The sequence below is a fragment of the Canis lupus genome, chromosome 14 (genome assembly GCF_003254725.2).
Source record: "Canis lupus dingo isolate Sandy chromosome 14, ASM325472v2, whole genome shotgun sequence".
In the NCBI taxonomy this organism is placed as follows: Eukaryota; Metazoa; Chordata; class Mammalia; order Carnivora; family Canidae; genus Canis; species Canis lupus.
In genome coordinates this window covers 9,393,694-9,408,584 of record NC_064256.1, presented here as the reverse complement: position 1 = coordinate 9,408,584, position 14,891 = coordinate 9,393,694, and the positions used below count along the sequence as shown (strand labels likewise).

The following is a 14,891-nucleotide window of genomic DNA, read 5'->3' as shown; positions in this document are numbered from 1 at the left end:
GTGGTTTTATAGTAGCCCAGTTTAATAAACGTGTAGAGAACACTTAAAATGAAAGAGTACAATATAGTTTAAACAATTCAGACTTTGGAAACTTTAGTCTTCAGAGCCAGATCTGGATACCCAAAGTAAGTACTATATATACAAAGTCTTATAAGAATGTATGAAATTCAGAACATTCTTTAGTCTTCATGCCAATTTGAATTAGTATCGCTAGTTTACAAGTCAGCTTAAGAAAGAATATTATGATCCACAAAAAATGTCCTGTTTTTATTCTATAATGATTTAAGGAACTTATCCTGAAGTAATAATGAAAATTGTGGAAAATCATATTTGGATAAGGAATTTATTTCAAAGGTATGTATCACAGTATAAACAATTTATAATTCAAAGGAAGTAATGTCTACTATCAGGAATATTTTAAAATAAACCTGGTATATCACTAGCATCCACAGATGACATGTTATATAATCTTTTTTCAAAAGTGGTTAAAACTCACTTTTGGAAGAAAATATTCTCCCAAACTACAGAAATTACTTAGACGGGTAGGATTTATAAGTGCCTTTGTTTTGTTTTGTTTTTTTGTTTTTGTTTTTTCTATTTTCCAATTTTCCTATAAGGTCAGGATTTTATATATCTAATTAGTATATATACTTTGTTTTTAAAAAGGGATATTATCACATTAATGAACTTAGAAAATATAGAAGGCAATTCATATTTCATTTCACTTTTCTTTATGTTGTTATGTAAATTTCTTGAGTAAACACATTTTTTAAAATTTAGTATTTCTCAAGAATGTGTGTCAATAAAGAATACAAGCTAATCTTGTGTATGTTAAATAAATAAAATATTTAAATATGAAAGAATGCAAAGATAAAGCATCTCCATTCACTATGCATATGTGATTAAATATAAATTAAAATGTTTAATGACTAGTATATCAGCTTAATATACTATGTTTTAAAGTATGCATTCTTATACTTTAAAAAATATTTTAATATCAAACATATTTATATAATTATAATAATAATATTATTATTACTATTATTAGAAAATTGGTCTTAAGTAATGATATACCATGTCTGAAAATAGCAGACTAAATGATTAAAATGACTAAAATCAAGATGTTGGCAGGGTTGCTATCTTTCTAGAGGTCTTTTCATGCCTTTTTCAGCTCTTAGACACTGACTGCATTCCTTGGCTTTGGACTCCCTTCCATCTTGAAAGCCAGCAATAGCCAGTTGAATCTTTGTCAGGTCACATTACTCTGATGTTATCTTCCTCCCCCACATTTGAGGTCTCTATGGTTACATTAGACCACTTAGATAATCCAGAATAATCAACTTACTTTAAAGCCAGTTGATTAGCAACCTTAATTCCATCTGATACCTTAATTCCCCTTTGCCATGTAACATAACACATTCACAGGTTCCAGTGATCTAGAATGTTTGAGTCTGTGGATGGCTGTTGTTCCACTCACCATGGCTGTTAGTTATGGAACTTTACATTATCTATCCAATTAATAAGTTTAAATACACATTGATCTATTTTGATACATCTTTTCTTGCCATTTAAACTTATATTTGCATTGTTAATTAGTGTCTTGGTGTCTTAAATATACACATAAAGCTTTACTAAATTCTTATAGCAAATAATTTGAAGATTTTAACTTTATGTGTATTTACATTTGTTACATAAATCTAGTCTCATTAACCTAGTATAAAATTGCCTGACAAGATACAGGACACTTAGTTGAATTTTAATTTCATATAAACAACTTGTAATATCTTGGGATCTCACAAATATTGTATAGAACATATTTATACAAAATCATTATTCATTGTTTATCTGAAATTAAAATTTAACTGACTTTCTCAATTTTTACTCAATGAATCTGGCAACTTTAACCTAATATTTTTTCTTTTAAGTAAGTTTATGGATGCCCTGGTGCCTCAGTCAATTGAGCATCCAACTCTTGATTTTTGGCTCAGGTCATGATCTCAGGGATTAAGCCTCACATTAGGCTTCCTGCTCAGCAGGGACTCTGCTTAAGGATTCTCTCTCTCCCTCTGCCCCTTCAACCCCACTTGTGCTCTCTCTTTCAAATAAATAAATAAATCTTAAATAAATAAAAAGTAAGTTTAGGAAATGATGACTTAATATATACTGAGTTGCGATGTAAAATGGAATAGATATTTTTTTGCTTGTCAGCACTCCATATTGAAATAGAATATTTTAATATTATAAATATTTATAATATTCCTTCTATACATATAAACATATTCCAAGTTTGCTTTGCTATTCGAGGGCATTGAGATTTCATGATGTTATGATAAAATTATATTTTAAAATATAGTTATATAGCTCTTCTTTTGATGTTATTATATGTGCAATTTCATTTCAATAGTGGGAGAGATGACCTGAAAAGGACCAACTATCCAAAAATAAAGATAAAATATTGAAATTGTGAAATAAATAAGAAAACAAAAATTTAAGCTTTGGAGAAAAATGTGCAACAGAGTCCCTTTGTAACCTACCATTCACTAAAAGGAGCATTAATAAGGAAACTCTGGACATTGTTCCTCTGGAGAACGTAAAGAGAATTTGTAGAATCATATGGAAGACCTCTTACAGGAAACCAACACCCAAACATGAATGTAACTGACAATAGTGGAATGGCTTCAAATAAAAGCTGGAGTTTGTTCAGATTTTAAATGACCAGAAGTAAATATTTGGCTACCAGGAATCAGAAGAAAGTGTGCTGCTATGGCACATGAGACTAACATAAGCAAGCATCTATGACTTCCTTTTTTTTTAAGATTTTATTTTTTTATTTATGAGAGACACAGAGAGAGGGGGAGAGAGAGAGAGGGGCAGAGACACAGGCAGTAGAAGCAGGCTCCATGCGGGGAGCCCGACTTGATCCTAGGACTCCAGGATCACGCCCTGGGCCAAAGGCAGGCGCCAAACCGCTGAGCCACCCAGGGATCCCCTGCATCTATGACTTCCTAACACAAACTAGAAAACTGGTAGTGAAGTGGGAAGAAAGAAGGCCCTCTGGGATATCATATCATATAGAGTAGCCTTAAATTATGGTAATATTCTGAAAAGGAGAATGTGAAGCAATTTGAAAATGAAGTCATGCTTTATGAATTTATAACATGGGGCTTTAAATTAAAAAATGGTATGACATATATAGTTAACTTTGCCTAAGATATGTTCCAGGAAATATATCAAGTAAATTTTACTACATAGAAATGTATGTTCCCATTGATTGACATTATATTCAGGCTGTTTTTTTCCAGAAGATACACTGTTCATGCTTTTTAATCATATATTACAAATATATCATTTTTAATACACAGTTAAAGATTACTTTCTGATAGAATATATTATTAGTTAAGAGTGGGGAATAGGACAAAAAACCCTTATAAACAAACATAACATCTTCTCTACTATTTAGAGTCATACTGCAGTCATAAAAAGAGTAATAAAAATAACTTTAAACATAAAATCATGTAATAATTTATATTAAATAATTAGGCTCTACTCTTTTAAAGCAGATGAAAGTATGAAACATTTACTATCTCCTTGTGGCTAGATCTACACTAAAAGCACTGGGTGCTGGAGTTAGGGCAGATTTAACATAACAAGAATAGAAACTTAAAATGTCTCAAGTATTCAAATACATCAGCACAAAATATGGAGATGGAAGAAGATGCAGAATGTCAAAGCAAAACTTGATGGAACTACCACCCCATGCTGCCTCCATGCAGCTAGACTGAATGCAGTGTAATTTTTAAGTATATTATTTAAATTGGTGTACAGTTTATAACTATTACACATTGTGATCAGTTATAATTGATCCTAAAATATTTTCTGTTTTAGAAATATGTCCTTTATGTTTCAAGATAAATATATTTCTCTGTTGGTCATACAGGATTCTCCACCAAAAGGAAGAAAACTCCTGGCACCTATAGGTTTTCCATACTCAAATTAAGCCTTAAAATATCATGAGTTACTTTTCAAGAGAATAATAGCTTTCTTTTTTTCAGTTACTTTAAAGTATCAGCTTCCTCCTCTTGTCCGTTGTCCATAAGATGAGTGAAGTTAGGAGGAAAAAAACCACATGGAAGAAAAATTCACCGGTCCATAAGGAAACTTAACTGGCTCTTGCTACCAACGCTATAATTTGTCACAAGAGGCCTGCTTAGTAGACATTATTTCCTTCTCTCTTCCTACGGCATTGTGGCAGAGCAATTTATGATACTGTATTGACTGGAAGCGCAAGGAAAATGTGGTAGAAGAGGATAAGGAACTCACTAATGTGAGGTGAAATAAAAATCAATCCCTAACAAGAGATTACTTTACACGTTAACTTCTCTGGGGTCACATCAAAGTCTTCCAGCCAGTGGCTCATGTATTTCTAGCAGGGGAAATGATCTGAATGATAAACAAGGAGTAATGATGAGTAGAATGTGCCAAAGAAAAGCTAGGTAAATGTGAAACCAGCAAAATCTGATGAGCTAGGAGATGTGTACTATCAGCTATACCTGATAGCCCACCCTTCTTGATTGTTTTTCTGACTAGAGAGCAAAGAAATTTATAAATTAATTAGAATATTGAGTACTGAGTTGCCTTTTTCATTTTCCTGCCTCAGATATCTCTGTAAAACCAAAAGAAACATAATAGGGTTTTTTGGAAAAGGAATTCAGATTCTGGATCATATGTTTGTATCATGCTGTTGATGTGAACACACTTGATTAAGGTTTCTGAGGCTGATGGCTGCCTTAAGCACATTTGTCTTCTGAAATGCTCCATGCATTAATCAGCATCCTTTGCTATATATACATAATCATCTTCATGTGCATTTGCTTAAACATTAGGTCACGCCTCTGAGTGATTGGCCATTTCTTATGTAACTGGCAATTTTCTTTAACAATAAGAGTATCTTAGAATTAGGGCCTTAGAGAAGTGTGAGGAAATCCTGGGAGCAACTATTCCCTAGGCTCTAACATTTCAAATGAGGTTGGAAAAAAAACCACACGGTCAAGCCCTCATTTTATAGATGAGGAGACTGTTTCAGGAAGTTAACTTGTTTTATGAAGGCCACAAGGATGTGAAGGAGACAAGAGCCATTCAACCCAAACGTTTTCCCACTTTTGTCTAACTCACTTTCTGGCACATACTTACTCAGAATTGGCTTCAAAATGTTTACCACTTTTCTATTCACCTAATTCAACAACAGCCTTTTAGCTGACAGCTATTTGCAAAACATACTTATCAAGCCATTGTGGGGTTAGCAAGAAGTGAGAGTCAGGAATAAACGCCCCCCCAAAAAAAAAAATATATATGATTATTGCCTCTACCGAAAGGGTTTGTGGATGGGGATACAACCATAGGTACAAACATAAATGCATAAATGTCAAAGAATACAAACTTGGAAGTGTAAAATATTAGATGCCCAGATAGAGTCCGTGTATGCTCAGAAGCTGTAATGTTTAATAAATTAAAGAAGATTTTAAAGATTGGTTGATTCGATAAGAACACTGGTTTCACTGAAATGAAAGGCTGTCGTAGAAAGGCAAGATTTGAAGTTTGAGCAACTGGTCAAGAGGAAATAATTTAAGAATACTTCATAGAATCTTTGGTAACAACTATAGCAATTTCTATTAAGGAACTATTCTACAATTATCAGTTTAATGTTGGTCTCCTCTACCAGAATTCAAGATGCGTGAAGGCAGGCCACCTCTAGATCCATGAATACTGTCAGCATTAAGCAGAATGAAGGTGTTAAGTAAAAATTGGTTGATTGAATAAATATTTTTTTAAAAAGTGACAAGCAGAAGCAGCATGTGGAATAAGTTCATGTGGCAGAAATCTGGAAGTCACTCTCTAGGTGCAAGTCCAAGAGGTCAGGTTATATCACCAAGGACACCTAGATTTAGACTAAGGATCTGACCTTGGAAGTGGAAAGGAAAGATTGGATCTAGGAGCAGTTTCAAATGAGTAATACGATTTGTTGACAGTATAGGCAGGGGGAAGGCAAGAAGAAGTCTTCTGTTAAGTCAAAGTGTGGAGCTCTGAAAAACTGGTAATGTTGATAGAAAGGAGGAATTGACATAAAGATTAAGCATAATGGAGAAATATAAAGCAGCAGCTAAAATCAGGAGACGTGGAGTCAAACAGGGTAGGTTCAGCCCCAGGCACAGCTCATGGTAGCAGCGCGAATGCAAAAATTCTTAACTTCTCTGCATCTGTAGGAGATGAAAAGAGATTATTTATACGTTAAGTACCTAGTCTGGTTTTTGGCACACAGGAGGCATTCAATAAATAGTGACTACTTCAAATATGATAAATTTGGATTTTTAGATATCTCAATTTCACAATTTGGGTTTTGGATTACTTTCAGATTCTGGTTTTAGATTGTGTAATTTCACATTTTTGTACATGTAAAAGAGCAGGCACTAAGAAAGCAATTCAAAAACACAAGTGTATCTTTTATAGCAGAAGCCACGTGAACAATGAGAGCTCAAGGGAATGGTGCCTGGGAGAAAGGCCAAAATCAGGGACAAGTTGAGCAGAAGGAAGATGAGATCAAGGAGACAAAGAAACAAAAGAGATTCAAAGCGATGTGGTTTCCCAGAGTGTCAGGGAGGGGAAAAATATAAGATGGGAGTATCATTAGTGATCACCAATGTGTATGCATGTTGTCTCTATAAAATACACTAGAAAGTAATAAGTGAGGGAGAAATAAGTAATTAGAGGGCTTTCTTGGGAGACTGTACTTTATAATCCCTTGTTAGAAACTGTCTGCTCATTGTTGTTTTTCTTACCACCTTCTATACATATTTTTCTTTTTCGTTCCAAATGAAATTCTTTATTTCATGCTTGTTATTGTCAGTTTTTTACAATATGTAGGCAACACAACCAAATGTTCAATAAATTTCTGTTTGATTGGACATTTTAGCACGAGGAAAGTGTTTTGCTGAAGAAAGGACAGTGCTACAGTGATAAGCTGCCTGCTGATGTAAACACTTTATGGTTTTATGACAGGCTCACAATCTACCAATACTCTTTTCAATTCTATTTGTGTGGATGAGGATTTTAGAGAAAACAGCTGGCAAGAGAAACATATGACATTTAATATTGCCTGAGAAGATGAAATCTACAAAACTCTGTATATGTGTGTGTGAAATGTGTGTGTTTGTGTATACTCACAAAGGTTATATTGGGAGTCGTATTCTACAGGGTTTGGGCCAACAGACAGCAGAAAACATCACATCCCTTGGTATTTTTCCGGAGATACACTTGACTGAACAAATAACCCAGCGACTCTAAAATTCCAATGAAAACATTCGACTGATTGCAATTTTTGAACTAAAAAGATTTTTTCCAAAATGAGAATAACCTCAAGTCATCCTTAACAAACAAACAAATAAACTTACATCAGTGATATAGGTTTGGATTGGTTCAAAATCACTCCCTGTGAAGAAGATTCAGAACACTACCAAAATGGGAACCTTGCAGATAACTGCATGGAAACACTACATGACATTTTAGAAATGATTTTAAAGAGAAACAGCAATAATATTGAAATTTGACTTATTCAGATGTTATGTGCAAGGTACCTGAAGTTACTCAAAAAGGAGACATACAGTAAAGAAAAACTATTGAATGAATTTGGTCACAACCATGACAAATAGAGACAGCCAAAATTACCATAAAATTTGCCCAAGATTACCAGAATATAAAATCCATTTAATACCCAAATTTACATGATGACAATAGTGATTATATATTTAAATTGATTCATAATCATTCAGAAATGACTTTTATTTCTAAAAAAAAATTTGCCTTTTTATATCAACTATCAAAATTCATTTGAATATCACAGCAGATTTGTTTACTCAAAATCACAGTCCACCAGAGATTCTTTTCCCTTGTGTCCTTACCTTTGCTTTTATCCACACAAACTGATTTATACTCAATGCCACTATTTAGGGCCCAAATATCCTTCTCCATACTTGGTTAGATGCAGTCATCAGCAATTGAAAAGAATCATTTTCTCTCCTTTAGCCCAGAATGGAGGGAAAACAGCAGACTCTTGCTTTAGAGTTAATTAGATAGAATCCTTGTGGTAGCCACACAGAAGGTTGAAATCACAAAAACCTTATAGTGTCAGTGCCTCCCTTCCTACTCTGTCTTCCTCTGTTCCCAATTCAATTGGAAATGAGTCTCTTTTTTGTACTTTCCATTGTCACACGTCAAGCCCCCAATATTTCTTGCCTAGATTTCTTCAATAATCTTCCTATTGTCTATTTTCCTATCTTTGCACACTACAATTCATCTGACTCACCACTGGATGACAAATCTCACAAAATGGAACTGTACTGAGAAGACAACCATGCTCAGAAAAGATTCAAATATACTCAAATCTCTAGCACATACTCAGGTACAAACTAGACGTTAAGCCCCACAGCAAAATGGCTGCCACTTATCTGACTGCCTTCTTTGGTGTGTACTCTTATAATTTATTGCCCAAAGTACTTTTTCAATGTTAAAGGAGTGGTATTAACAACAGGGCTTATCGAGATATCTAGGTCACCCACCCACCTCTCCTCCTGACTATGCTAAACTCAGAACACTTCCTCAGTTACAGGTTTTACCCACAATGCCCTGACTTTTCCTTCTTTGAAAGTTTAAACCCCCTGCTCCTATTGCCTAGAAGGTGGCTTCCATCTGTTTCTCTCCACCCTTCATGACCTGTTTAATGCACACCTCCTTCATGCAGACTTTCTTGATTCCTCAAAAGGACAGGCTTTTCTCCATCTGTGGCCCTAAGACCTCAGAGTAGGCACTTTGCCTCCATTTATGTTACTCTGCCTTAACTGGTCAACCATGGGCTTGGTTTGGCCCCTTACTGGATCCTAAACAACTGGACAGCAAATTTTGCTCATCTTTGCATTTTCCTAAACACCAAGCAAAGGTTCCTTTTTATAACAAACATTTAACAACTATTTCTAATGAAATGTTATCACTGGCAGTAAACTGATACTTAATATGTGGCCCCTAAAAATATTTATTTAGTAATGGCATTAACCCCAAACAAGAGGAAATTCACAAACTGTTCGTGACAACCAAAAATCTTGAGTCATTTTACAAATTCAAATTCATTCACCCATTTCTGTCTAAGTTTCCACAAAATACATATTATCCAACAAAAGCCTGAATATGAGAATGTACATTCATGTTGTCTTAGATAAGTTTTTCCTAAAACTTTCACTTAAACCCTTCTATATGCAGTCATTTCTATTTTTATCATATAAATTTACTTATTAAATGAAATAAAATCTAAGTATTTGTAAAATAAAAATCCTTCATCATTCATCTTCCAATATCCTGATACTATTCTAGAGAACTAACACGTTTGAAGAATTTTTGTTTTGTTTTTTTTGTTGTTGTTGTTGTTGTTTTTTTTTTTTTGTTGTTGTTGTTATTTAAATAGTGCACTTATCTCTGGGTTATCACTTTTACATTGTGTGTGTTGACTACTCCAATAAAAGATGAGTGATTTAATGTGCTTGCATAACCCCTCTCTCTGTTGCTTCTCCTTAGTCACCACCCAAGTTTTTAAAGTTATATTATTATTTTTAATCTAACAAAGTTTACAATATTTGTATTCACTTCCATAGAAAAATTAACATTTCTATATTTTATACCCAGATTTCTTCTAATATGTAAGACCAAAACAAAAAAGTGACTTTTGTATATGACTACTAAATATTATTCCCTTCAGATTCATCCAAGTAGCATGGTTAGCATTGCAGAGAAAGAATAACTATAATTATTAACCCTACCTTTTAAGAGGTAATTAGACAGTGGGTCTAATAAGTACTCTTATAATTCCCTTTTAAATTTCTTCATTTCTTCTAGGTTACATGCAAGTGCCACTGTTATTCGTTTCATATCAGATGTGCTTTTTTGTTGTTGTTGTTGTTGGATTATATCTAGAATAATTCATACATGAGATACGCAGGCATCAGATTTTCTGAGCCACATACATTTTTAGCTTCACATTGATTGATAGTTTGGCTGGCTATACAACTGTAAGTTTAAAATACTTTCCATCAAAAAGTCTTTGCTCATTGCCTTCTAGAACCCAGGGAAGCACGTAAGTTCTGATTTTCATGCCTCATATGTATCTTTCCTCCCCTCCAAAAGTTCTTGGAATTTTCTCTCAATTAGTGCAATTTTAGTGAGATGTGTGGGCTTTTCAATTTTAAAAACTGTCTTTTGGGGCACCTGGGTGGCTCAGTGGTTGAACGTCTGCCTTCGACTCAGGTACTGATCTTGGGGTCCTGGGATCAAGTCCCACATCAGGCTCCCCACAGGGAGCCAGCTTCTCCCTCTGTCTGTCTCTTCCCTTTCTTTGTTTCTTCTCAATGTTAGATACATTTTAGAATTCTGTATCTACACTCAAAGTATTTTAACTTTTCCTCAGATTTCCTTATTTCCTTTTTCTCCTTTTCTCCTTGGATTTTCCTCTGATTTTACACTTCACATCTGTACTCCAGTGTGAACCCCAGCTATCCCACATTTATGTCCAGCCACTCAGCTTCTGATTTTCACATTAGTATTTTCATTTCCAGGACCATTTTATTTTCTAATCGATCTTTTCCACAGCAATCTATGCATGTGTGTATGCTCCATATTCTCTTGATTCTTGGAATGCCCATTAAAATTTATTTTTTAAAGAATTCTCTTATATTTTCTGAGTTCCCTCTGATTTTGTTCTGTGTATGTGTGTATGCCTTTTTAAAAAATATTGTTTATTTAATCATAGAGACACACAGAGAGAGAGAGGCAGAGACACAGGCAGAGACACAGGCAGGGGAAGAAGCAGGCCCCCTACAGGATGCCTGACGTGGGACTCGATCCCGGGTCTCCAAGATCACACCCCAGGCTACAGGCAGCGCTAAACCGCCGCGCCACTGGGGCTGCCCTCTATGCATCTTTTTAAATTGTGATATTGGGGAATGCCTGGGTGGCTTGGTGGTTGAGCGTTTGCCTTTGGCTTTCGTTGTGACCCCGGAGTCCTGGGATCGAGTCCCACATCAGGCTCCCCACAGGAAGCCTGCTTCTCCCTCTGCTTATGTCTCTGTCTCTCTTTCTGCATCTCTCATGAATAAAAAAAATCTTTTTTAAAAAAATAAAAATAATCAGTCAATTGTGATACTGGTTTTCAGTTATCATGACATGCTTGGCTGTAGTATGATTATGATTTAGGACAGGTTGATTGATAAGGATTACTGGCAGGGTCCACGTTCCTTTGATGTGAGGGCAGACTACAGACCTGTGTAGGGTGACTCTTAACCTGACTGGCTTCTCTCAAAGATGCATGGCTACAGGCACACAGTTTGGGGACCTACCACAGAAGGAACTTTTTCTAAGAGTTAAGAAATGTATCATGTCTCTATCTTGTATAGAAGATGTATTTCAGATTTCCCACCTGTTCATGTCTGTCTGAAATAAAGTTACTTCCAATTTTGCTTCATTTCTCTCTCAGTGTCTTATACTCACACAAGGAGCATAAGATAATTCTACCATCAGACAATTCCCATTTTTTAGAGCAGAATTCTGTAACATCTGTACTCTATCCTTGTTAAGTTAGAACAGAAAGAAAAAGCAAGGGGCCAACCTGTCCCAGCTATTTTGAAATGCAGCTCTTGACATAATTTTTCTGATGGTCACTCCCATGCCCAAGTTGGGTCTTTATACTAACCTTAGGTTTAGAAATTATTTGAGACTATCATGGTAAGAATCATTTCTGTCGCTTGGGCTGTGCTGTCCTTCTTTTAATTTCTCTATAAATCATACCCATTTGACTTTTATTTTTCAGGATTTTCTCAAATTGTTCTACCTTCTGTTGGCTCTAAAAATATAATGGTGTCCTCTTATTTTCTCTCTCTTTCCTGTCCTCCTTTTCTTCCTCTTTTCTCTCCTTCTCTTTTTATTTCTTTTTTTTTTAAACATCATTGTTGCCTTAGAGGAAAAAGATATATATATATATACGTTTGTGGCAGCCCATACCCTGAACCAGAGGCAGACTAAGTTTCTTTTTATATATATATGTATATATATATTTCTTTTAATGATGCCAATAAGTCTGCTTTGCATTTATATTTAATAACTGGGAATTTATACAATATAAATAAATAAAAAATAAATAAGATACAAATAAATATTTGGTTAAATATTTTTCTACACTTTGGGGTGGGTTGTACTAACCACATGATACTGCATTTAAAGATTTTAAAAAGTTTCATAGCATAAAAATGTGATATGGTTACAGCCAAAGGAACTATTTGCTTGCAATCTGCTCTTCCTGGCACCCTGTGTGCTCCATAAGATATAAGCATCTACTGAATCATGGAAAATGCAATTTGAAGTTACACAAGTAAATTAGTCACTGCATTCTGTACTATCAACAGTCTGGGGTGTCATTAAAGTTCTGTCTAGATAGAAGAAAAATGAAGTCTATTTGTATGGCATTCCCCCTGAACATTTTTGAAATAAGGTCATGGTCACTATGACTAAAAAAAATTCACAGTTTAGTCTTCATCAAATCTAGCAGTCTAGCATTTTAAACATATTAAGAAAGCTAAACCATTTTCATAAGATGAGTTAGCTGAGGACTTAGTTCCCAGGTTGACTCTAATCGTATAGTTGATTAAATTATTATAATCTGGCCATAGAAAATTCAAACCCTTTGTAAACTCCATTTCAATTTAAAAAAAAAAAAAAAGAGAGAGAGAGAGAGAGAGATGAATGAGTAAATACCACAATCTCACTAACAGCCAAATTAAGTAGCCCTAGGCCTCACAGTTTTTCAGAGCCCCCAGAAAAGAGGAGGATCATGGACTCTAAGCAAGGTTCATTGAGCAAATATTCCTTTATGCTGTCAAGTAAGATAGGCATCCCCCAAAAGAATTGCCCTAAATGTGTAAGTTGGCAATTTTCTGCAGCAGTAATATGGAACACAACCGGGGGAAAAAAAAAGTAATAAGCCTGGCTAGGGCAGCATTCCCTAGGAGAGCCACTTAACAGGCTGGCCTATGCTGTGCCCTAGAATCTCCTTATTTCATTTTTTCCTTCTGTATCTTCATAAGCATATCATTTTAAGTGAGTGCGCAAACGAGATTACATAAATGTTTTCTTTTCTTGTTGCCTTTCCTTTTTTCCTTTTCTATGTGGTTTTCCCCTTCTAGAGTTGATTGCAACTCTGGTATGACTGATTTTGCCGGGACATCATCTACCACGATACCTGAAATAGATGTCCCAATGGGTGGCACCATCCCTTGGGACGCTGCAAAGCCTTCAAAGGGATCTGCTTCAAATGACTGTAGGTTGGCAGGTAAAGAAAACACTCTTCTGTTTCCACTTCCCTCCTGTCTAAGGACACGATGCACTGCTGAGAGAGACACGTGTGGCTGGAGAACTACCTCTGGCTGCTCCCTTCTGAAAGTCACTTCCATTGTTGTCTAGGGTACACTGAAGGTTGCTCAGCCTGTTATTTTCTCACCTCAACTATTCCCTAAAGCAGGAATTTTATTATTCTCTTCCAAACTAACTCTCACCATGCTTGTTAGAGTTATGCACTTCTCAAATCTTACCTATTTCAGAAATTGCTTTCTGATGACACCTCACTTTCTTCCAGTATTTTAGGCTAAATGTATGAAGGCAGTTACATGTTGCCTCAGGTACAATTCTCTCTTCTCTTTGTCCAAGTCCTACAGAGTCTGGTTGCCCTCTTTAGTCTACTTAATCTGCATGGTCTACCCCCTGGAGTAAGTCTCTATGTTCAAGGAAACACATCCAGTGAGGGTGCTGCACAGACATGGTTTCAAGGGCTGGGGATGTTGAGGCAATTATCTGGTTCAATATGAATGTATTCGGTCATCAAACACATTCTTTCTTGAGACTCTATGTTGGCTCAGCCCTTGACTCAGTGCTAAGGATATGACAGTGAGCAAAACCAAAAAAAGGTCCCTGCCCTCATGAATTACAGCTGAAGGGTAGCAACCACCAATGTTTTAATGGTTGCTTATCACATGCTAAACACCAGTCATAATTTAGCTCTTGAAATTCTCAGCAAAACTACCATACTGTTGGGGGGATGCCTGGGTGGCTCAGCGGTTTAGCGCCTGCCTTGGGCCTGGGCGTGATCCTGGAGTCCCTGGATTGAGTCCCGCATCAGGCTCCCGGCATGGAGCCTGCTTCTCCCTCCTCCTGTGTCTCTGCCTCTCTCTCTCTCTATGTCTATCATAAATAAATAAATAAATCTTAAAAAAAAAAAAAAAAACTATCATACTGTTGGGCTGGTGAGACTGGGGACCTCAAAACCGCCGACCCCAGGCCAGCAACCTCCCAATAAAGCCGCCTTGCCCCCCACCCCCATCTTCCTGCCAACGCTGCCTTGCTGCCCTACTGTAACTTAGCTTACAAGACCTGTAACCCTTGTCCTAGTCGGAATGCCACCCTGCCCCCATCCTCCCGCAGAAAACTCTTTATAGGGATCCCTGGGTGGCGCAGCGGTTTGGCGCCTGCCTTTGGCCCAGGGCGTGATCCTGGAGACCTGGGATCGAGTCCCACGTTAGGCTCCCTGCATGGAGCCTGCTTCTCCCTCTGCCTGTGTCTCTGCCTCTCTCTCTCTCTCTCTCTCTCTATCATAAACAAATTAAAAAAAAAAAAAGAAAGAAAACTCTTTATATACCCTCCCCTGCAGTTTGCCTGGGCGCAACTTGCAACTTCCCTGGCCCGCGAGTTCCCCGCTGTCTCCCCCACCCCCCCCCCCCCGCCTTGTTGAGGCCGCGGAACCTCACCCAAGAGTG

General features: G+C 36.3%; 1 protein-coding gene across 6 annotated transcripts in view; it reads right to left on the bottom strand.

Annotated features, from left to right (window-relative positions):
- GRM8 (glutamate metabotropic receptor 8) overlaps positions 1–14,891 on the bottom strand; it is a 731,467-nt gene that overhangs the window by 65,625 nt on the left and 650,951 nt on the right. The window contains exon 10 of one of the 6 annotated variants that reach the window (XM_049093380.1): positions 5,381–6,254. The exons of the other annotated variants lie outside the window; for them this stretch is intronic. Coding sequence (XP_048949337.1) covers positions 6,240–6,254 — 15 coding nt within the window. The 3' untranslated portion in view covers positions 5,381–6,239. Of the gene's footprint in view, positions 1–5,380; positions 6,255–14,891 lie in introns of those variants that run through there. 6 annotated transcript variants of the gene reach the window in all.